Consider the following 25,074-nt stretch of genomic DNA (forward strand, 5'->3'; position numbering starts at 1 on the left):
TGCCAACCACTTCGTAATGCAAGGCAAAACAAATTTCTATCAGGTCCCTAGGACCCAGTTGTGTCAGTTAAGGGCTAAGAGCACACGTGCATGAACAGGTGCTGTAAAAGTGCTTGAACTCTAAGTCGGTTATGGGGAGGTTAGATGTTTCGATGAGTTGTCATAACCTCCTTGCTGTAAAATATGTCAAATTATAGGAGAGGGGGAAGCGAAACAGTACGTGCTACTGCTCAAGGCTGGTAGCTGCAGCTGTATTTCCTCTTTATGCACTCACTTCCTCTCACACGTTCATTGGTCGAGCCCTCTCGAGTCACTGCTTGCGCAGATACTTGTTTTCGTTCGCTTGCTCCAGAGTTTACTGGGATAGAGTAGCTATAAACATGTGGCAAGTAAACACTAAACCAGTGAAGTATGTACTGGTATGTAAAGATGTGAATAGAAGTTGAATCATGTTAAAAAGCATGTGTTTACAATGATTGTATTAACCAATTGGAATTTTGGGTTGGATGTACTTCTAAATTAAAACATAACTCCCTTACGGGCATTTTTCTTCCTTTTGAAAATCATGGGCATGCCTATGAGCACATACTAAGAAGCATCTCTGATAAACAAAATTCAATCCTTGTGTATTCCATTTTTATAATTTGTGCCTCCTTGATGGTGTAGTGGTAACATTATTGTCTTGTAATGGAGGAGTCCCAGTTTTGATACCCAGTGGAGGCACATAGTGGGTCGGATCCCACTTTAAACTGTTGGTCCAGTCCCAATTACCGTAGGCTATCTGTGCATAAAGTGGACTTAAAACAAAATCTACAACTCCATTTTAATATTATGCAAAATATAAAAAAATAAAATATCTTTGTTCTTCTCAATCTTCAATCTCTTCGAAGAATTCAAGGGCAAATCTGAGTTTTAATTTGAACACTGAGTACTACACAGTTTATCACAGAACAAAAAGTTAAATTTTCCTGTAACTCATGTGGGTCATGTGTTCACATGTTCGTTTGCGAGTGCCCCTTCAAATTTCATGTAATCATAATTGCAGTCTACCCAAACTGGAAGCAATGCAAAATTTAAATAAATGAGATTTTTAAAAAGCGAGAATAAGAATACAAGATAGAATAATGTGCATTGTTGATAGGCCCTATTTGTTATATTTTTTATATTGCCATTATCGTATTTTATTATTTTTAATTAGCATCATTTTTCTGCCATTTTTGGCTAATTGTATCAATAAGGATAAGTGACTGACTATCTGATGAAATTTGATGAAGGAACACTCACAAAGAACAACCGTGCCCATGCTGGGATTTGAACCTGGTAACTTTGGTAGTAAAATGAAAAGTTGCCCACTTAACAATCTTGGCCACCTAGTTTGCATATTGCATTTATCATTCATATCAATAATACCATTATAATTTCCAACAACCTTGAAATGAAAATATTGAATAACCCAATTATTATAATGCAGTATGTACATTACTTTAGTATATTATGCTACATTTCATTTTTTATGTTTTGTTTCAGATATTAACGAATGTGAGGCACCAGGATCTTGTGGTGTAAATGCTGTGTGTGAAAATTTCCCTGGAAACTACACTTGCAGTTGTGCAGAAGGATATATAGGAAATCCATACGATGGGGTATGTAAATATTATATAGCAAGCAGGCGTTTGTATAATTGCAAAATGCAAGCTGGGAAATGTGGATCAATATTTAGTTCAAGGTTCTCTAAAAATGAGTAGTAATATTAGGACATTTTCTTGCTTCTACATGTGGATACTTCTAGCATGAATATCCATTAGGATAGACAATGATATTACTACTTCTTATATTTATAAAGAAATTCCTTATTAGCTTTATATAAAATAAGCTATATTAGACATAAAAAAATTGCATTTTATTGTTTTATAATTATTTTTTTTTTGCTCACTGCTTACTCAGATCTCATGAAAGTTGCAAGAAGTTCCACAATACTGAACTTGTGTTGCACATCTGTAATAATAATAATAATAATAGTTATTAATATTTTATGATTTTCAGAATCCATAATCTTAATGATTTCTTTAATTATTAATACAATAGACTCTTGTATTGTTGTAAGATTATTTATTCTCTATAACAAGTAGAATAATTAATGCTTTTTCAAAATGTTTTAAAGTATTGTTTAAATTGAGGTGGCAAAGTTATGATTTCTTAGCAGCCTAGAATGCTGAATACTATTCTAGAAAATCAGTGTGAAATAATTAAAAATGCAAAATACAGAAAGTCCAGAAATTGAACCCATGTCTCAGCACATGACCACTGTGGTTCACAATCAGTTTCAGAACTTCCATCACAAATTGTTTACTGGAGGTGTGGAACCACTAAATATTGAATTAGAGACAAATTATTCAACTATAAAGTTGGTTCATTGATAAATGCCAGAATTAGTAATAGTAAATTGTGTAGAAAAAATAAATCAAGGAATTTAAATTTTACTCTAATCTACTTTGCTTGGATAACGTTGTAAATGTTTGTTCCCTTTGTTTCATTCCAGTGTGTTGACCAGGATGAATGTGAAAATGAACATGCCTGCGGACCACATGCTACTTGCATCAATGACCTTGGTGGCCACAAATGCGAGTGTCCTGAAGGTTTCCAAGGAGACCCTTACACAGATGGATGCTTGGACATGGACGAATGCAGCAGGAGTCCCTGCGGAAGAAATGCACTTTGCAATAATATGCCCGGAAGTTACCGTTGCGCATGTCCCCCTGGCCATGTTGGAGATCCATTTGAATCATGCACAGGTATGCTTTGTGAATAATTGTGAAGAATGTTTGATGGTCAATGTCGAATGTGCACTTTTTTATGTATATTGTACAATGCGTATGGAAAGTGTAAATGACTGAGTATAAGCTGCATTCTTGCAGTCTGTGTGTTGTCCTGTGTTTTGTTTTTGTCCATTTGCATAAGTATGGAAATTGTAGTCTTCAGACATGTTATTTTATTACGTGGAGTTCATCTCCACGTAACTTTTACTTACGAAGGTATGTTCTATTTAAGACCTGTACTTCGTACAGTTATTGATGAGGAGCTTTGTATATTATGATGGGTGCAGATAGCTGTAGTGCTGATTCACCCAAAGTTTAAATTTCAGTAAGTGCCTGTTGCCCAATAATGCCCCCTCCTTTTATTAAACATAGAGGTAGCTCTGGCGTGATCTGTTATTCACATGTGATATTAACCCTCCCGTTGCCAAGCTTTTCGATACCTTTATTTTACCAAGTGGGGTATTTTGACTACCCCAATACAATTTTGTGATTTAGTGTAATATTTGTTTTTAGATTCTGTTATTTTCAATGAATAGCTTTATTTAGTATTGAAATACAGTTTTTCAAATTATTAAAATTATTTAAACTGAACGTAAACACCGTATGGTGACACTAGTGCAGCGTTGCCATGTATGCGCGCTCTAATTCAACTCAACAATAGAGAACAATATATGTTATTTGAGCTAAACAATGGATGTATGGTAAAACTAAACAATGGAAAAATTAAATAACGAATATGAATGAGAGACATATTTCGTAAAACCTTCATTTTTGACAAATAAGAAGATAAGACATTTCATACCAAGTGGGCTAGTCTCACAACCCCATCAATATATCCCGTCAATAATAACTATAAGAACAAAAAAAATGGGTCAGTCACTAGTGTAAATACAATTTCAACCATTTTGGGACAAAGTCATAAAACCACAAGTATGTAGCTCTTCAGATAAAATTATTATAGGGAAAAATCAACCTGGGGTAGTCAGAATACCTCGCTTGGTAATGCGAGGGTTAATGTGACGTAGATCATGTGACTATAAATTGCACCACGTGATAGCAACATACTATGATACAACAAAAGTGATTGTTCATTCCTTTCAGGAAAATGAAACCGAAACAATACAGCACAATCATTAAAAACTTGATATTCCATCATATTCTTGTGATGGTCATCACAATTAAAAGTTATGTACAGTTAGGTATGCACTGGTTGGGGGATGCACTGTCACTGGTTTGATATGTGTATAGTAACTTGTTAATTAGACCTGTCATCACATTAGCATGCTCTGTGTTCAGATCATCAATCCATTACTGATATCATGTTGTCATTTTCTCAGAATTATCACAGGATACGTATTAGTAACACTAGGACTCATTTTGCACTGAAGTAACAAGTGTCACGTCATCATTTGAATGTGCATGGATGATTTTGTTACATTTTAATCATGTCTTGATGAAAAAGATAAAAATTCATCTCTTAACCTGATTTAATTCCAGACATTTAGTTTGTACTGTGTTACATCTTATGTGTAAACATCACTTATTTTGAAGGGAGTACTAGCACATCACTAGGAATTCACAATTAACAGTGTGCTGAATGCTTGAAGTAGCGGAATCCTGTATATACATTTTATTAATGTCTTGCAGATTAAGTAAAATTAGCACAGGTTACAGAAAATTAATCTTTATAACTTAGGTTCCTTAAAACCAATGTAACTTATTAAAAAAAAATGCTTCACTAACTTATGTTATTTGCCTTTGTCTTTTTTATAAACATTAAATTTATACTTCCACTTATGGTGTAAAAGTAAGAACTTGTGGAGATAGGCATTAAAGAAGCTATAGTACAAATTTCTTATGCAGCAATTTTTAAAACTGTAGCATTAATATTGGAACCACCTCTGTGGCTGAACACATTGAGCATGAACTCGCACCTCTCCACCAATGGTCTCAGATTTGAGTCCTGCCATAGACAAGGGTGTTCCTTTTTGAATGTCCTTTTATCAGTCTCATCGAATCACTACAAATCCAGATACATCGGTAGCTAACATGTGGAGAACATAGACTGTGTATGTTTAATGCATATTCAATAGTTTTGGCATAGCAGTCATAAAATGAATGAAATTTTTATTGCATGATATATTAAATATTGACCCTTGAAAGAAAATGGAAAATACAGTGGCAAATAACATATCCAAGTTAATATTTTTGTGAATATATAATGAATCTGTGCCTGTTGATATGTATATAATGCTTATACCATTTAAAAGAGAATAACATATAACAGTAAACCTTAATAATTATGACTAAATATTTGTATGTTTGTGTAACAATGATACATTAACAAATGAAGATGAATCTATATGCAAGGATCTAAGTTTTGCATTAATTCCTATTAATTTATTGTAAATTCAGAAAATTTATAACCAATGCTTTACTGATTACTAATTTGTATTCATAATCTCCTATTTTTTTTTTTAAAAAAAAAAAACTTTTCTCTTGATTAAAGTGTCTTTTGTGTAATGATCAAACTTTGAATCAATGCAAATAGAATAATCTTCATTGTATTACCATTTAACGAAAGCAGTATATGCCAAGATGAATTCTATAAAAAATCAATATTCTGCAATACAAAGACAATATTTGTTTCCTCTTTTGAAATATGTACTAAATCCTAAAAATAATAATAATAAACTGAGGAGATATTATATATGCCCAATTGAATTATTGATCATTTGTGATTGTCTGAGTTTGTTACATGTAAGTACATGATGAACAGGTGGATATTTTATGAACTGCAAATGCCTGTGAATATGGCATTCATCTGATACCAACACATACATTATCCAAAAAGCTCAGTATTTGGGCCAGTTCAGTAACCAAATGCAAATGCATTAAGTGCTTGGCTTCTATGTCATCACCAAAGTTTCCCAGTTCGAGTTCCAGCTGTTCTTATTGTTGCAATTAGTTGGAAGTGGCAATGCTAAATATCAAAATACAAGAACCCGATATTTGGATAATTAATATCAAATTATCTGGATATGCAGTTGATGGATTAAAACAGGATTTCATATCCAGTTTTGGTTGTTCTTTAAATAGTTTGTTGCACTCCCTCAATTTTGAAAAACACAGTAATATGTTCCCTAGAGTTAAATGTCAGCCACGTATGAACATGCTCACATACATATACGGTACAAATGATGCTGTTTCTGTGTGGGGTCTGTTCAACATTGGATTTGTAATTTGACTCCAGATATTCTGGTTTCGGGTCTTAGCATTGCTTTCCTTTCATTGTTGAAATTAACTTGGAAAGACAGAAAAATTAGATATTAAGCAACTATAATGTAATAGATGTACAAATAACGAATACTTTTGGCAATATTGTCACATGACAACACAAGACAGAAAAGAGTGATGGAGGGGGAATTAAAGTGTACATTAGTAATCTAAAAGCACATTAAAAAAAATGTACATTCAGCAAAGTTTGATTCAAATCTTATTTACCTTGGCATATACTAAGCTAAATAATTAATAAAACAATAATTATTATAACTATAACTATCCTGTAACATTATGTAGCTTATTTGTGTATGTACATACATTGCACTAATCCAACTAAATCCACTTACCAACAGACATTAACGAATGTCACCAGGATGGAAATGCCACAAAATTATGTGGTTTAAATGCAGACTGCATTAACACTCCAGGAAGCTACAGATGCGAGTGTCCGGCCGGACACACGGGACTACCCGAACAGGAATGCGTCGACGTAAATGAGTGTGGTCGTCCGAATTCATGCGGAGTCAATGCAAAGTGTATAAATGTTCCAGGTTCCTACAAGTGTCTCTGTCCGCAAGGTTTCAGTGGACAGGGTCATTTGTTCTGCGAAAGTTAGTTCCTGTTTTATGTGACATATCCTTTGCTTTGTTTATTAACCGGCTGGAATGTTTCATGGTGCAGGCAATGTGGAATTTTATGTCTCTTATTCTATAGGCATGCTTTTCAGTTGGGATAATTGCATGTGTACAAGAAGTTCTTGATTTTTCAGGACAAGTATGAAAAGTACATGGAGTGATAGAAATATATAAATATAAGACTTATATGGTAATGTCTGGCAAATTAAGTTTTTAAACTTTGTTGTAATTTGTTAAGGGTCATTTGTGAAGTGTTTTTTCCTTGTTTCTTTCATTTTGCAGAAAAAGAGTAAAATAATTCTGCACGGTAACTTTGAATAAATATAAGGGCATGAGAAAGTAAAGCTCCATACATTCTTGATCCCACCCACCTTTACGCAGTTTTGTCCAGAACACTTCTGAGATCCTGCAAGGATGCCTTTGGATAACAACTTACACTAGACAGGTTAAAAATTTTAACATTCAAACTCTTTGTGTTTGAAGTTCAGTTTATGTTCAGATTTGGTAATTGGAACTAAATCTAGAGTTTAAAATGGGGGGAGTTTACTGTGCTATGTACCTCTAACAGGGATTGAAGCTGTGACTTTATGATTAAAAGGTGACAATGTTAGCCACAACACTATTCAGGAAGCCCTATAATGAATTACGGACATACATGCAAAATGCAGAATATACATGTAACATTTTTATCCAATACGGGGTCGTTCAAGGAAAAAGTTTCCCTTTTTTTTGGAGAAAGTACGAGCCCGATAAATGAAATGAAACTAGCAATGTGTTCTTTCTTCTTTCCTCTACATTTACACACAATGCAATGTTCGTGCGGGCTACCATGCACATGTGCGGCACGTGGTTACTGTGAGTCATGCAGTGAGAAACGTGCCCTGGCCATAAGGAGTAGCGAGTCATGGTGGAACAATGTGTTTTGGCGGTGTGGAGTAAAGAAGAGATTCGTTCTGTGATCCGGTATGAGTGGGCAAATGGTCTTGCTCCTATCGACATCCACAGGAAGCTAGTTGTTTTTTATGGAGACTCAGTAATGTCAGTGCAAATGGTGTGAAGGTGGTGGAAATCATTTTCTGAAGGACGAACAAGCATATTCGATGAAGATCGGCCCGGTGGCCCATCTGTAGTCAGTGACGCAACATTGGTTGACAAAGTGAATGCACTGGTTTTGGCCAACCGTCGAATCAAGGTTCGTGAAGCAGCCGCTGATTTGAAAATTTCCGTCGGGACTGCACACAAAATCATCCACGAAAAATTGGGATACGTGAAGGTTTCATCGCATTGGGTCCCATGCAGAACGTCTCGCGACACGTATGACATGTTGCCTGTATTCTCTGACCTGGTACCACTATGAAGGGAACAACTTTCTCTGCCGTATTGTGACTCAGGATGAGAGCTTCGTTCATCACTACACTCCAGAATTCAAACGGACGTTGATGGAATGAAAACAGCTGTGAAAGTGTTCTTTGTTCCCTGGACCCCGAATTTTTTGCAGATGGCTTTCAAAAACGATGGGGCAAATGCTTGTGCCACATTGGAAATTATGTTGAAAAGTGAGAAAGGACTATGGTACTTGGTGCAACTTGATTTTTGTCTGTAACTTAAGAAATACATTTTTTGCAACATAGGGAAACTTTTTCCTTGAACGACCCTCATACATTCAGTGCTAACTGGCTTCATTATCTGGAGGGGTAATTGTAATGACCATGCATTGTATGATATATGGTCCATTCAAGATGGTACTGTGGATTATTCCAGAACAAAGGTTAGAATGGTCCCAAATATGATTCTGGGAGTGAATTCGGAGCTTGTTGTGTCGACCAATAGCTTAACCTTTGAAAGCAGTCTGGTTCCTTACAGTTTTGTTTAAACCCACTTTATGCACAGATAGGCTAATTGTGATTGGATTACAATTTTAAAGTGGAGTCCAAACCACTATGTGCCTCCACCTACCTTGGATAGGACCTGACACTCCCTATGCCATTGAGAAGTCCAATGACAGCAACATGCAACTCTTTAACATTCTCATAATTTTGGCAAAACAACTCTTGATATTTCACTTATGTTTTCAGTTTTGTTTGTCCAAAATAGATGAAACTGATAAAGGAAGCCGTCTCACAGTTTTGCCAAGAACACTTCTGAGATGACCCTTAATATTTTGTGCATGTGCGTTTGTGTGTGTATGAGTAATGCTGATTCTGGATTCTTTTGTTACTAACCCTCTTTTATTTCTTGAAACATTTTTCCTTTTTCAGATTCATGGCATTTTCTGTTAAGTGCAGTGAAACTCGACTTTACATTCCTGGATTTTAATTTTCCCATATCATATATTTAACCTTTCTGGACTCAATTCAATAAAAGTTTTTCCCATATTTTATCATTTTCATGCTTTTTAAAGTTTAGCTGCTTGTTCCTGAAATGTAATCGAGATTGCACTGCATTCCGTTTGTTTTTCATAATACTCTTGAACTGGGTAACGGTGGTGTATTATTCCTTTTAAAAAATTACACAGGACTGTTCAACTACAGTAATATATGCTTTCAGATATTAACGAATGCAACAACAAACCATGCGGTGAAAATGCAGTTTGCACAGATACCGTTGGAAGTTTCTTATGCACATGCAAAGAAGATTATACTGGAGACCCTTTCCAAGGATGTGTAGGTAAGCATAGAGAAAATTAGTGCCTTTTTAAAGGAACATGAGTAAATTTCACTAGTCATTGTTTAATTTTTGAGAAAGAAAAACTTATGAAGTAAATGCATATAAATGCCATGATAAAGGAATGTTCATAAATTACTATTTGTTTCAAACAATGCTAGTAATATAATTTGAATAATTAAAGACAAGTTGACACCCTATACCTTGTGTTGGAAAATGCATTTTTATTATTTATTTCATTTATCCTATTCTCGTAAATAATGAATTAGAGTTTTAGTGTGCTTGGATTCTGTTTATACTCTAATAAGAAGAATTGAATTTGATTAAATTGTATATTTTTCTTTTTAAGAATGATTGTTTTGTTGTATCAATTTTATGCATATATGGCAGCAAACAAGTGTAAGATATACTGTTTAATAAAGTATAAAGGTACTTAATTTGTTTTAGAATGCTTAGAGTTCAGCAATTGTACACGAAGTTCTGTAAATGTTGCTCATTCTCAGCTTTTTATTTTACAGATATAAACGAATGTGTTTCTCTGGACAAACCTTGTGGAACAAATGCCATCTGTGAAAATGCTGTCCCTGGGTACAACTGCCTGTGCCCACAGGGATATGCAGCAAAGCCAAGCCCCGCGGTTGCATGCGAACAGGTAAGCAAGAATCTTCATTACGTTGTACAATATTTTCACTTTTAAAGACATGGGATACAGTTTCATATAAGTGGCACATTTTTTTAATCTCTGTCAAAATGAGCCTCCATCGTATTCTAGAGTATGTATTTCTTCTTACATGCCAGCTCTTTATATTGACTATTAAGCTAGATAAAGGCTATAAAAAAATCATTAACAAATGTGTTTAGACACATGTTTAGATTCTTATGGAGAATGAACACACTCCTTCTCTAATTTAACATTTTCACTAAACAGAACATTGCTTTGGCATTTTTTGTCCAGTATTTTATTCTTCAACCTTCCTTCTCTCCAACCATGTACTTTGTGCAGTTATAGTGTGGTGTAGTTATAGTTTCCATGCTACATGCACAAAAATATAAGTGTAGGACTTCTATTTCTACTTTGTCTGTCCTGGTAGCTGAGCAAGTTGGGTAGTCAACTCACCCCCTCACAAATGAAACATCTGGGTTTGAATCCTGACCTGGGCATTGTTGTTTGTTTGTGAGTGTTCCTTCTTCACTTTCATGAAATCATCATATTCATGGTCACAATTGCCAAATTGACAGAAATGCATAGTTAAATTACAAAAAAATGAAAATATTTTTAATGTTGTTTTTCTTCATTTTGGATCGACACTGGTGATGAGAATGAATGATGATCTGGTAAAATAGGATTTGAACCTAGGACCCCCAGCTGTATAACTATTAAGTGATAGAATTCATCATAATGCCATGCTTGAAAAATTACTATAATTCTTGTCCTATTTCCTTAGTATCCCTAAGGTTATTAAAAAAGTACCAGTTCTATATTTTCTATACAGGCAATTTTTAAGCTTGGCCTCCAACGGGTTTCTTTTAGTAGTTTCAGTCTGATGTTATAAATATGTATTTGTATGTCTGTTACCTTACCTTTTGCTAATCGCAACGATTAGGTTGATGATTAGATGAAATGATGAGGAGACACTTGCAAAGAACAATGTGAACTTAAGTGGTGAGATTGAGAGTTGACAACTTAGTGTGCTTAGCCGAAGCAGTGGCTGATGTAAAGAGAACTAAAGTTAAGGAGATAATTAACCATAATCTTATTGCTTTTTTTCAGGTTGATGTTGGAATTCTGTGTTCTTCGAATTTCGACTGTGTGAACAATGCAGAATGTATTGACCAACAGTGTTTCTGTCGAGATGGTTTCATAGCACAAGGAGCAGTTTGTGAAGACGTCGATGAATGCAAGAACGAGCCTTGTGGCCCATATTCTATTTGCAGGAACACCCCAGGAAGCTTTTACTGTGAATGCGAACAAGGTTTTGTAGGTACTCCTCCAAGAGTTATGTGCAAAGGTAAGGATATTTTCCATTCTTCTCCAACTCAGTTCTTCTTATTCAAATAAACTGACAAGAATTAATTAATTAATTGCAAACTCTAAGCCCTTAACCTGGCTTAATGCTGGAAATTACTTTGATGGCCTATAACCCAAATATTTTTCAAAATATGTAACTACAATATCAAGTAATGCAGAATGAAATTTTTAATAACCAATCTTTTGAAAAAGATTTAGACAACCATATTTACCCCACTAAAACATTAAAGCATGTGTTAAATTTTAAATCACAAATATACTACTTCTTTATAACTGTGTTTGTATGCATGTACATTAAAAAAGTTAATATATTTTGTAACAAGAAGTACTCTGAGACCTATTTTTTACAGGCAAATTCTAAAATACCTGTTTTGTCTTTCAGATAGTATATTTTCTTATGAATAAAGCATACAACTAACATGATGCTTGTTTTCTCTTTAAATCTTTGCCTGTGATTAGAAAGTTTCATTACATAACAGAACTTAGAATTATATTAATGACTAATATTATAGTAATACTTTAGACATAGATTAGTCACAGCTTAGTTTGGTATTTTTTTATAGTCACTTTATCTTCTTATAACTATTGGTTTATTTTTAATAATTTAATATTCCAGATTTTTTACTAACATACAGAACTCTTTTGCGGTTTGCTTTACTGTCATTTGCTAGGTATATGATGAAAGAACTTAACCATTAATGCAAATTACCAAGTGAAATTAGTCTCTAACTTTCTACAGATTAACTTAGAAAGATAACAAAAAAATCATATCTTCATAATTATTGCACGTGCATGTCAAATTTTATTAACAGTTTGAATCTTTTAATTTTTTATTATTTATTATTGTAAAGTCATAATGAATGGTGCCAATAGTCAATCAGTGCTTTTGTAGGGCCATAAAGAATTGTGATCAGATACTGGCCATTGTGTTGCATTTGTCGTTGAGAAACTCACATTGTAGTGACTTTAGTTAATTGGGTACCTAGAGATAGTTCTACAATATATTTCATCATATATGGCTGTCGGGAACTGAAGGGGTGACCCTTTCCAAAGACACCCAAATATCAACCTCTCTTCCACGTAGTACACTCTGGACTGCATTTTGCAGACTAACGAGGCTCTGGTGTTCGAACCTGCAGCCAGGATGGTGTTGTGTCCATCTATATGCATTTGTGATTGTCCCTTTATCTTCGCGATTACCCAAAAGTGGCAGAAAAGTGAAGCAAAACAGATCGATTCAATCAATCAGTCACGAACTCAACTCTAATTCTCTTGTATATCTCTAAAAATAATAAGAAAATATAAATGATGTTATTGCAGTATTCCATAAGTCTTTTGTTAAGTCAAATATGAACTTTTCTTGTTCTGTTCCATATAGATATTTAATATAGTTGCTTCTTATCATTACAAAGTTCCAGAGAGAAATTTGTAAAACATTTATGGCTCTTTATAGTGACTATTTACTTGAAATATCCCTTGCAGCTTTATCGCAATTCATGTCACTAAGACACTTGACGATCACATTGAATTTACACAATTTTATGAACTGTATGGAATGTTGTAGATGATAAGTAAGAAACTCATCATGCACTTTTTAACATTTGTGCAGTTAGAACTTGATCTTATTAAGTAGAAGGGGTGGGGGATAACTTGTTTATCCATTGCAAAGGAGAGAAAATCGTGAAGACTTGAAAATTTCAGTTCCCAAATACCATTCATTATGGTTTAACACTTAAGAAATACTCAAATACTACTCTTTAATAACATAGATTTTTACTAACATTTGTTATGTGACTAGACTTGCATGCTGTTTGTGATTTACAATTTGTGTGGCTTCTCTCTACAGATTTAAATGAATGCCTAAGTCATCCTTTCCCCTGTGGTACTAATGCAAAATGTATTAACCTGCCAGGAAGTTACAGATGTGAATGTCCTTATCCTCTTGTTGGTGACTCTTTAAATGAATGTTTCAGTGAGTGTTACTAACCATGATTAACGAAAGGGAAAGAGCATCTCACAATACATATTTCGAGACATGTCAGTTTAGAGATTTGTGAAGGTGTTAGTTGGTAGACAAATTCAGTGTCCCTTCATCAATGTTATGTAATCATTATTTGTCTTTATCATTGAAATCAACAAAACGTGGCAGAAAAGCAATATACAATAATAAAATGCAAATACATACAAATACTGTCTGTTTTGATAGTTCATCATTTTTATTCAGCATTGTGATTAACTGAAGATGCATAAAAGCAATGCTAAAATAACCAAAATAGAAATACTTATACAGGGTGTTTCACTTGTGTCTGGCAGCAAGTTATTATGCACCACAGACATAATAACCAAAGTAAGGGAAGGTAAAGTTCTCTGTGCATATTTGTGCCATGCCATGAAGGCACATTTGGAGGATGTGGAGGTTGGACCCCACACATTCTTGGTCTCGGCCATTTTGGAGGTGATTTGATCAGAACCATGCACCGGCTGCCTTTATTCCCAGGGATGCCCCAAGGTACCCATTTATGAACCCCAAAGCTGCTTTATGGAAGGACAAGCTGGAAAAATTCCAACGTTAATTCACCCACCCTGGTGAATTGAACCCGTGTCTCCCACATGGCATTCACGCTTCCTACCAACTAGACCACAGCAGCTCCAATTAACCAAAATAGGCAAACATTCTAGTAAACAAATACTTGAGGCCTCGTACTGAAACAATCTACTATACAAATTCATTGAAAGAAATAATAAATTATACAAACAAAATGAGGAACACACCAAGATTATGTGAAATAACTTTCCATAAGTACAACATACATGAACTAAATGCATTTGTCTTTGTTTAATTGCCTCAGATATGCACTGATTACCATTGTTTTAAAATGGTGGTAGATTTTATTTACGAAGAAATATGTATGTAAAATTGCTCTTTTCTCAACTGATTAACATATTTTATAACAAATTAATGAAACTTAAAAAAAAAAGTACCTTATTTTGTCTCATTAGTTGTCTTCATTTTAAAAAAAGGTTAAACACTGCAATGGCAGTGTCCAAATGGATCATGTTAGTGATTACTATAATTTGCAATTATTTCATAAAATATTTACATTTGTCTGGTGTACAAGGTCATATTTGCGAAAACCACATATTTGAAGATACTGCGAGTATATTGATTTTAAAATTAACCACAATAGTAAACAATTACTTAAATGCACTCTCATGCATTTTGATTAACAATTTTAAATTGTAACAAATAATATAATTCCTAAAATACCCAGTACACTGTTCATATAATTGTTCACCTGCACATATAAATTTTATTTCAATTTCTATAAATTTTAAATACACTGAAAGAAACCTTTCTGTACATAGATATAAAAAAATAAATAAAACTTTTTTCCAAATTTGCTTTATTTTGTTAATAATATATTGATTAGCATGTGTGAAGTATTGGACAAATGTGATGCTATTCTTTTTCTTGAATTTGTTCATTAGTTGCATTACTACTTTCCTCCTGCATTAAGGAATGCAATATTCTACAATTTGCTATTTTGTAATATCGCTAATTGTATTTGAAAATATTAGGGTTTATGCAATAATAATGGCTGATTTTGAAATGCTAAACACAGCACTTGGTTCAAAGTTACTGTAATTAATCAAAATGAAGATGATTACAATCAAGTCACTTTTGCAAATGAGAAATACGTATGTTTATTTCGGTATCATAAAATTCAGAGTTTCTGCAGTAATGCGTTTTCGGCAGCATCCTGGTTGTTGAAGCGTTTCTCTCGTAGAAAGTTGTTGAGATGGTTAAAGAAATGGCAGTCGGTTAGCGAGAGGTCCAATGAGTATTTTGTGCGAGGCAGAGTTTCATAGCCCAATTCGTTCTGCTTCTGAAGGGTTGTTGTGGGACGTGCTGAGGGATTGGGTCTTTTCTATTGACCAATGATGGACACAGACATTGAATTTTCCTGTGCATTTAATAGATTTCTTGACAATACTTCTCTGCTGTGATGGTTCAGATAGTTACAGTAGATGGCGACAGCAACAGACCACCAAACAGTCACCATGACCTTCTTTTGATGCAATATCGACTTTGGGGAGTGATTAGGGGTTTTGTTGTGGTCCAACCATTGTGCTGAGCATCATCAATTGTCTTATAGGATACACTTTTCGTCACACGTCACAATGCGTTGGAGAAATTGGAAGTTATTGTTGAGAAAAAGGAGCACAGAGCACACTTCAAAAATGGCGATTTTTTTTTTATTCTCATTCAATTTGTGCCTCATGACCTCGTGCCAGTAATAAAGTTTTTCACCCTAGTAATTTGCTTGAAATGGCGAACAATGGTCTATTTATTAACATCGAGTTCCTCTGCAATCTCTCCTGTTGTTTTGAGCGGGTCAGCTTCGATTATCACCTTCATTTGTGTGTTATGAACTTCTGATGGTTGCCCACAACACTCATCTTCGAGATGCATATGGCTGGTACAAAATTTTTCAAACCACCTGCACACTGTATGATAAAAGAAACAACTCTTCTCCTACCCTATGCTTTAGTGACATTTTGAGTTGCTTCCACAGGTCTGCGACCAATTTTGAACTCGTGAAGCAAAAGGATGCACATTTCTTGCCTTGACAGGATCATTGTAAATAGCCTGTAATCGAGGTAAATCAAGCATTAGGAAAATTATTTTAAGGCGAATAGATTAAGCAATAAATAAGCTTTAAAATTGTATATAACATGCAATATAATCAATGAGATGTATTAGGAAAAAGTATTTGCAAAACACAAAGTGAAACAGTTCGGCCTTATTTTTGCATTAACCTGATACAATTGTTTCTTCGAATTGAAAATTATAGTCAACACTCATGCATAAATTAACATTAACAAATTGTAAAATAAAGACACATTGGCTGTTGTGAAGTAATTGTAAACTAAACAAAATTTAATATTTGTGTAAGTATAGGAAAATAGTAAAATTGAGATCTCAAGCTACACAGCTGTTGTTTATTTTTTTGCTTCATACATTTACAAATATTTTTCCTTATATCTAGCTCCATGTGAAGATGTCAAATGTGGTCCCCATGCATACTGTAAGCCAGATGGACAAGAAGCCTACTGCATGTGTGAAGACGGGTGGACATTCAATCCTGGTGATATTTCAGCAGGATGCGTAGGTAGGTCCTGAAGTCAGAAACTTCCATAAGACAGTCATCATATTTGACTTGACAATGTTGGGCTCAGTATAGTGACTGTTAGAAGTACTGTTTTTCTTTATGATTTTAGGGATACAAACTGTAACATCATTATGTGTAATTTTCATGTTCACAAAGCCATCCATACATGATTCAGTTGTTATTCAAACAGTGTGTTCAAAACGCAACAACATAGACAATTGGAAAGTGTTGAACAACATTCTTATTGCAAATTTTTAACTCTACTTGTACAGAAAGAAATATTTGGCAATGATTTAACATTTCTCCACGAGATGGCATGCCTGTTTCTTTTTTTTTTCTTTTCTTTTTTAAAGTGATGATATTAAATATAAAGAAAAGTATTAAAAGTGGAAATGGTCTTCATTCGTTTTATTATAATCGTTAGTAGTAAGGTGGAGTTGCGTATCTCCAGTTTACTCTCACTTTTTAGGAGTCAGGCATATTTTTAAGAATACATTTCCTCTCTCCTGTAAATTTGTTAAATTTCAGTTACGCCCCTCTGGTTCTCACATGACAAATTTATGTGAAACTTTCTTTAATATTTTGAGAAAAATAAGAGTTGTCAAACTAAATTTCAAAATATTTGATCAGTTTTTATGTACTAGTTGATTATTATCAGCTGATTATTTGGTTCCACCTTTAGTAACAAATATTGATCCACACATTACGAACATATGTACGTTTAAAAACATACTCCTTGTCATGCATTTCAACTTTTTTTTTCTTCTTCCAGATATTGACGAATGTGATAAATCAAATGGACCGTTCGGACGCTGTGGCACTGACGCCACATGCACAAATACACCAGGAGGTTTCACGTGCCAGTGTAGCCCAGGCTATTCCGGCAATGCATACAAGCAGTGCTTAGGTAAGTGGTCATTATATACAAAGGAATGTGTGGTCATAAATTCAGTCTTCAAATGATGTGGTCTACTTACTGCATTATCAGAAAGGACTAACTCTTTATAAACATAGTCATAAACAGCATATTAACAAGAAACAAACTTTGCTTTTAAAATTTGGTGACATGTATTTTAAAAAATGTTAAATAAGTTTGCCTAAAATGCATGTATTTAAAATTTATTAAAGTAAGCACTTACCAATATAATTCCATAGCACCTCTACATCTTGAGAAATGTATAAATGTTGTATTTACTTGAGATTTGAGTATATATAAAAAAAATATCTAAATTGTGAAAGATATACATAAAGTAAGATACAATCAGAGAAATTACAATTTATCACCTATTAATTATTGCCAGTTCAATTTGTAGTATTGTATTTTTTTGTAATTTGTCTCTAAAGTGTCGATAGTTTGTAAAGCTTAAAACTTTCCTAATCTATTATCTTATTATATACAAATTATTTTCCTGTAAATATAATAAATAATGAATTGTATTTACCTAGTGGGCCTCCCCGATGGCGCAATGGTAATGTCGTTGCTTTGTAATCATGGGGTCCCAGGTTCGAACCCGGTGGAGGCACATAGTGGGTCTGATCCCACTTTAAACTGTTGGTCCAGTCCCAATTAGCCTTACTGTGCATAAAGTGGACTTAAAACACCAAATGAAACAAACAAACATTTACCTAGTAGTAAATACTGGCACAATGATTTCACTGATTTCAAAACAAATTAATTGTAAATAAGTTGTTTATGTGCAAACTATTTTCACCATCATTCTGCACTTTATTTTGGAAAGCTTGACCAATGCCACATCTTGTCTATTGCATTGCACTTTTTGGAAATAATTGTCATTGTTTCAAATGTTTCCCTTTGAAAAAGCATAATCATAGTGAAAACAATTGTACAGTTTTTGAAATAAAAAACTATCGCATGTACAGAAATAGTTCATCACAATGTTATTTTTCTGTAATTTTTATTGTAAACATTGCACCTACACGTTCACCAGAGTTTTCCTGTGTAGTTTCTGCAGAATCACTTATAAAAGTTCTATTTTCTAATGATTTTGATCAATATACACAAATCATTTACAGTTTCCCTTTGTAATAAATCATAATATAGAGCACTACTCATTGCACAATGCATTCATACCTGTACTTCCTATGTAATTTACATGCATGTAGATATAAAGTATCTGAATATCATAACAACCAGTTTAAATTTAATAAAGAATCTCAATGCACATCAAGCTGTGGAAAATGCTCCTTGCTTGATTTGCTCATATGTACATTGCAATGTAGATCAGTAGCCTTCTATAAACAACTTTTATTCTTCATTTGTATATACCTAAGTAGAGGTATTTCTTTTAAAATACTCATGTTCGTTAGTTAAATTATGAATTATTGATATTATTTGTAAAGATTTTGATCGATTTCCACTTTATATTGCAGCTTTTATTGTATAAATCAATATTAATTCAGTAGTTGAAGTACCTCTCATAATTTGTAATTATTAATTGCTTACTTCAAGCAGAAAGTTAATCGTCCATTAGTACCTCCAGTATCTTCAATAAAAGTAATGCCTCCAATGTTTCAAACATTTTGCTGACATACAGAATTTTATATTGAAATTTCAATAATATATTCCATCTTTACAACAGTTCAACAGCATTAACAAATCACATATGGAATATTGTAACATATTTGTAACTATCAATCACTAACAACACACACATACAGAAACATTATTGTCAGGCTAACATAATATGCTGTGTGCACTATTACACACACACACACACACAAAATACATATTCTTTGTACAGTAACCACAATGAACCTTGAAACAGTAATCAAAAATATCAGGATCAGACATAAAATGACACCTTTTTGCTTACCATTGTAAAAGTAAGATGTATTTCTGCAAGATGTAATCTGCAAATGGATGTATATGTATGTATGTAGAAATTTTTGTATTAAAAGAATCTTAACATTCAGTTTCTGGTAAATCAAGTTAATTCTGCTTTAAAATATGTGTCTGTATGTATTTTTGTAAATAGTACAGATATTCTGAACATGTCTAGTTATTCATGATGGTTGCGGTAAACGCGGCTTAAAATTACTTACGTGGTTAAATCCTATTAATTTCTAAATTAATAGGATTTAACCATTAAATTGTGCAAAGCGGAAGTGCGAAATTTTCTAAATTTCACGTAAGTAATGTCTAGTTATGTTGTTGTAAAAACTGAGTGATAGTGTACATAATGGGTTCACATTGGTGTACTTACTTTAAGAAATACTATACTTTCTGAAATGTAGAAATTTGTATAATGCTTGAAGGTGATGGTAATACTGCTTGTGTTTTGGGTAAAGGAGAATATTCTTGTTTAAAATCTTTGTTTTTCCGAATTACTGTACTTCTATCTGTGTAAATACTGTCACCCTTTTGAGAATAAAATTGATTGCAAATTGGATGCAATCTTATCATCTAGTTTAAAGTTTGCAACCCCAGAAAGCTTTTCTCTAAAGAAAACAACTAACAAGCTGCAAGTTCTTCTATCAGCTGTCTCTAACAAAATTCTTCTTATCCTTACTTTCACTTATTGCATACTAACCTTCATGATTAAAATTGTTTTTTAATTTTATGCAGACATCAATGAGTGCCTTGGTTACCCCTTCCCATGTGGTTTGAATGCCAAATGCACTAACATCCCAGGCAGCTTCACATGCTCATGTCCCAAACCATTCCTGGGTGATGCATTACATGAGTGTGGTTAGTAATAACTAAAGTAACAATACCTAATACCTGAAGCAGCGCAAAACCTTGCATGACTTTACAGTAGCCACTAAGCATTAGAATATTGCATGTGCTATTAACATTTGACTGCTATCGGATTAAAAATTATAGATACTCGAGTTTAGAATGCAATTAAAAATTAACCAGTAGACATACAAAAAATCGAGTTACATCAAAATTTAGCTTATTCAATTCTGTGTTAATCTATGCTAACCAAAATGTTTTTTGAGTGGGCCTTATATTGTTTAATGTCGTGAGAACAAAGAAAGGGACTTCCTTTTTTTAGTTTTGCAAACAATCGCTCTTTTTGAAATTCTATAAATCAAAAATGGGTTGTCCAATAGTGATGAAATATTAGTATGGTGTAGGCAGAAAGGTTATAAACAAATCTTAACTTTCAGATTTTAAAAAATTGTCAAAAAACTGTTATCAATTTTGCAAAACAACTTTTTCTTAGTATTGGGTAGTCCTACAAATACAAAATTGGTCTTGTTTTGAATCTCTTTGCATCTGTTTTCAAAATCCATTTTCATTGTTAATTCACATTGAGAAACCAATTTTATACAGATTTTTATTCAGCGGAGTAAAGATGAGCGCGGAGCTTGGCAACACGGCTCTCAGCGATATCCGTTAAACCATGGAAAATGCCGGGCTTGCACTGCACCAGCGAAAATGCAGGGGAAGCCAGGCCGGCTCGGTAGCTCAGTGGTAGAGCAATAGCACGGATTGCCAGAGACCCTGGTTCGAGTCCTGGTCGAGCCTGCATTTTTCGCTGAAAATCTACATAGTACATCTCCTGTGTGTGCCTAATTTAATAAGAAAAAGTTGTTTCGCAAAATTAATAACAGTTTTTTAACAAATTTTTAAAATCTGAAAATTAAGATTTATGTTCATAACCTTTCTGCCTACATCATACTAAAATTTGATCACTATCGGACAACCCATTTTTGATTTATAGAATTTCAAAAAGAGTGATCGTTTGCAAAACTTAAAAAAAATGGCCTTTTCTTTGTTCTCATGACGTTAAGAAATATAAGGCCTACTCGAAAAAACATTTTGGTTAGCATAGATTAACGCAGAATTGAATAAGCTAAATTTTGATGTAATTTCTTTTTTTTTTTTGTATGTCTACTGGTTAATTTTTAATTGCAGTCCAAACTCGAGTATCTATAATTTTTAATCTGATAGTAAGAGAATGCTACTTCATGTAGGGAATTAAGAGTTAACTTTTCATTCCTCTAACTTGTAGCAAACTAGTTTGAATGTTTAAGTTTGCATTGAACGCAGTACTGTTTCTTGAAATGTTAACAAAAAGCAAGGCACAAGACATATTGATTCAAATTAAGCATTGGCCATTGAATGGCATAACCACATAGCATGAGAGATTATGTCTTTTGGTGCAGCTACAAGAAATTGGTGGTGGTGGTGTGTCGCACGTCAGTTGAGTTGTATATCATAATGAAAATACTGTTTTATAAATTATTTATACACAATTATTTATGAATTGCACAAATAGTGGTATTGCAGTGGTAGTGCTTTGTTTACAGACAGAGAAACACATATATTTTTCTATGACTTAGAACTATCATTATATGTAGAGTTGACCTGGCACTGATGTGTCGGTACAAGCTGATGTTTTTCTGGCATTTTTGTCTTTCACGAAATCTGCAAAAATGCCACAACACTCTCACGTACTCTAATTATCCTGGACATTGTGCTAAATTCGAAGTTTCCATTTCTTTTTACCAATGTTGTGTGAAAAACTGGATTTTGTGATTACATAATGTGTATTTTCATATCCTGATATAATTCTTGAATATTTTAAACAAAACTGTTCATAAATGGAATCATATAATTGAAGTGCAATGCTTACATACTATTAATCAATGTTGTGAATGAGTTTCAATTGTTATGATTTTGAAGCATCAATATTGGTGGAAATCAGTTAGAGTATTGTTGTAGGTATTTGTTCAAAGTGGTAATGGTTCAGTCATAATTATATATTCACAACAATTATTATTATTATGAATTATTCTTACCTGCCCAATTCCTACCAGATGATTTTTCAACTTTTTTTTCTTTCAAACCCCTTATTAGTACATGGGCTAATGGATAACACCATACGTTGAACACACAAACATAAAACTGCAAGATGTGCCTGATCGTCCATATAACAAATGGGACAAAAAGATTAAAGTTTTATTAACAGATGTTTCAGGTTTATAAAGTTCCTCCAACAAACATGTGCAGTTTTTCACAATGATATACATATGCAACTAATAATATTAATGAAACAGTAACTACTTTACTAATTCTATACTTTATTATTTACAATAAAAGTAATAAATTATTTCAGCTATTAATGTGTTTTAACATTTATACTAATATCACCTATTTAAAAATTGCATTTAGATTAGTTTTAACAGTCATTAATTGTCATTAATTGATTGTTAGTTTTATCTTCATAATTTTTGTTTGTTTTGTTAACTAACCATGTTTTGATGTTGCCTGTTGGCATGCTTATACTGCATGTAATTAAATTTATAAAATAATATAATAATTTTTATGTAGTTTTCAGCATGAATATAGCATGATAACACACATTAACAGTGTACCTGTAGACTTGTTAACTTTAATATCATCCTAACATTGCAGTCAAGGTAACATAAAACTTCCATTCATGCCAATTTATCAATTTTTAGCTTGTTATGCATGTTCCTTGGTTTGCTTTTCTCAATGTATTGCAGACTTTAAACAAGGTTTTCCTACTTACGTGCTCATGTTGCAGTTTCATCAATCAGGATGAGTAATAGAACTAACGTTGTGTATTATGCCTGTAGATGTAGATGAGTGTAACCGTCCTGATGCCTGCGGAGCTGGCGCCATTTGTAGCAACACTCCTGGATCGTATTCCTGTGCTTGTCCAGAAGGCTCCATTCCAGATCCAGACCCACAAACAAAGTGTGTTGCTGTCGTCAGGTGCAATAAGGATAATGATTGTCCTGGAAATGCAGTCTGCGATGACCAGAGTCGATGCTTGTGTCCTGAACCGAATATTGGAAATGACTGTAGACGTAAGTACCACTTTTCGGCAATTATAGGTAAGAACTGTACACGTCTTTAATAAATTCACCAAAGCTACACTTGTCCAAAATGTGTTTTGTATCAATTATCCTTTTTCTCATTGCCATCACATCAGTTTACTTAAAACAAGCACATATATGCACTGTATTCCATTCCAACTTCCCTTATTTTTATTTGTTATTACTGGAAAACTACTGGTATTACAACAATGAACCAACAAGTAGGAGCAGCTCATCACATTTATTGCAAACAGAATAGTACACTATGGCATGTTATCTTACCTCCGTCTTCAGTGTTACAAAGGCAATAGATCCTGTTGCAGTAGCACTGACAGACGCAGTTTCAAACTGGAAAAATGGTCTCTTACATATTTGTTGTTAAAACCTTTCTGTTCCTTGTTACAGATCCATGCGAAAAAGTGTTCTGTGGACCTAATTCAGAGTGCATGGTTGTCAATGAACATCTAAATTGTGTGTGCACCACAGGCTACACTGGAACAGCAGATCCTGTGCAAGGTTGTTTAGACATAGATGAGTGTGCCGGAAACCCATGCGCTCAGGGAGCCATATGCAACAATGAACCAGGAAAGTTTTCATGCCAGTGTCCAAGCGGTTTCGTTGGTGATCCATACAGGGATGGATGCAAAGAAGTGGAAGTACCATACAGCTGCAGTCCTGAGAATCCATGTCCGGTCGGAGAACAGTGTATAAAAGATGAGTTTGTAGGAAGCAGTGTCTGCATCTGCCAGCGAGGATACACTAGAGACACCAACTCAGGAAAGTGCCGAGATATCAATGAATGCCTCGAGATCCGGGAAAAACCAGCCTGTGGACTGAATGCCATGTGCAAGAACTTACCTGGAAGCTACGAATGCCAGTGTCCACCTGGATATAACGGGAATCCATTTTCATTATGCGAAGGTAATTGTTTACCACAAAATTATTTGCAGTTTTCTTAAGAAAGGCTTTTCTTCCTCATTGTGGATTTTACTGTGTTGAATTAGTGTATTGCTTTCATTGGAAAGTCACTAGAAATTCAGAAAAGCTATTTAGGAATATGCAGAAGGAGGCAAAATGAATATTTGAACAAGAAATACAGTGAAACCTGGATTTTAGAATTTCCTGCTTTATACTTTTATGTCTCTGTTCCGGATTATACAATTTCCTTCATCATAATCTTTTTAGCCATAATCTCCTGAAATACATACAATCAAGATTCCACCATAAATAAATAAACATTAGTAAATACAGTACAATACAATTTCAAATTTAAAATACAATTTCAAAATTATGCCGATACTTACTGATTCCCTCTGCTAGCAATACTTGAAAATTGTAACAATTCAAATTAGGTCATAATATTTATAAATTTTAATGTATAGGGGAACTTTATTTTACATTTTCCCACATTATACATTCAATCTTGATAGTCGTACCATACCAAAATGTTACATATGCTGTATTTTCTCATGTATAATGCACACTTTTTCCAAAAAAATTCACCAAAAAATGTGGTTCATATTATGCACAGAATAATTTGGACAGCCAACATGAAACCATACATGGTCATTCCTTGATTTTCTGACACTTGCATTGATTTTTCATGTTTATGGAACCCTGTCATGTTATATATCATTGTAAAGCTTAAATTCTACAGT

General features: G+C 33.7%; 1 protein-coding gene across 1 annotated transcript in view; it reads left to right on the forward strand.

The window, feature by feature from the left end:
- The window catches only part of dpy (fibrillin-like protein dumpy), a 474,963-nt gene that overhangs the window by 122,510 nt on the left and 327,379 nt on the right, over positions 1 to 25,074 (forward strand). The window contains exons 7-18 of the mRNA XM_083128311.1: positions 1,528 to 1,643; positions 2,540 to 2,792; positions 6,452 to 6,709; positions 9,281 to 9,400; positions 9,916 to 10,049; positions 11,169 to 11,406; positions 13,273 to 13,398; positions 16,478 to 16,600; positions 17,373 to 17,507; positions 20,187 to 20,309; positions 23,174 to 23,407; positions 23,822 to 24,337. Coding sequence (XP_082984437.1) covers positions 1,528 to 1,643; positions 2,540 to 2,792; positions 6,452 to 6,709; positions 9,281 to 9,400; positions 9,916 to 10,049; positions 11,169 to 11,406; positions 13,273 to 13,398; positions 16,478 to 16,600; positions 17,373 to 17,507; positions 20,187 to 20,309; positions 23,174 to 23,407; positions 23,822 to 24,337 — 2,376 coding nt within the window. The remainder of the gene's footprint in view (positions 1 to 1,527; positions 1,644 to 2,539; positions 2,793 to 6,451; positions 6,710 to 9,280; positions 9,401 to 9,915; positions 10,050 to 11,168; positions 11,407 to 13,272; positions 13,399 to 16,477; positions 16,601 to 17,372; positions 17,508 to 20,186; positions 20,310 to 23,173; positions 23,408 to 23,821; positions 24,338 to 25,074) is intronic.

This window comes from Lepisma saccharinum, chromosome 9, assembly GCF_977018435.1.
Source record: "Lepisma saccharinum chromosome 9, izLepSacc3.1, whole genome shotgun sequence".
NCBI classification, from domain to species: domain Eukaryota; kingdom Metazoa; phylum Arthropoda; class Insecta; order Zygentoma; family Lepismatidae; genus Lepisma; species Lepisma saccharinum.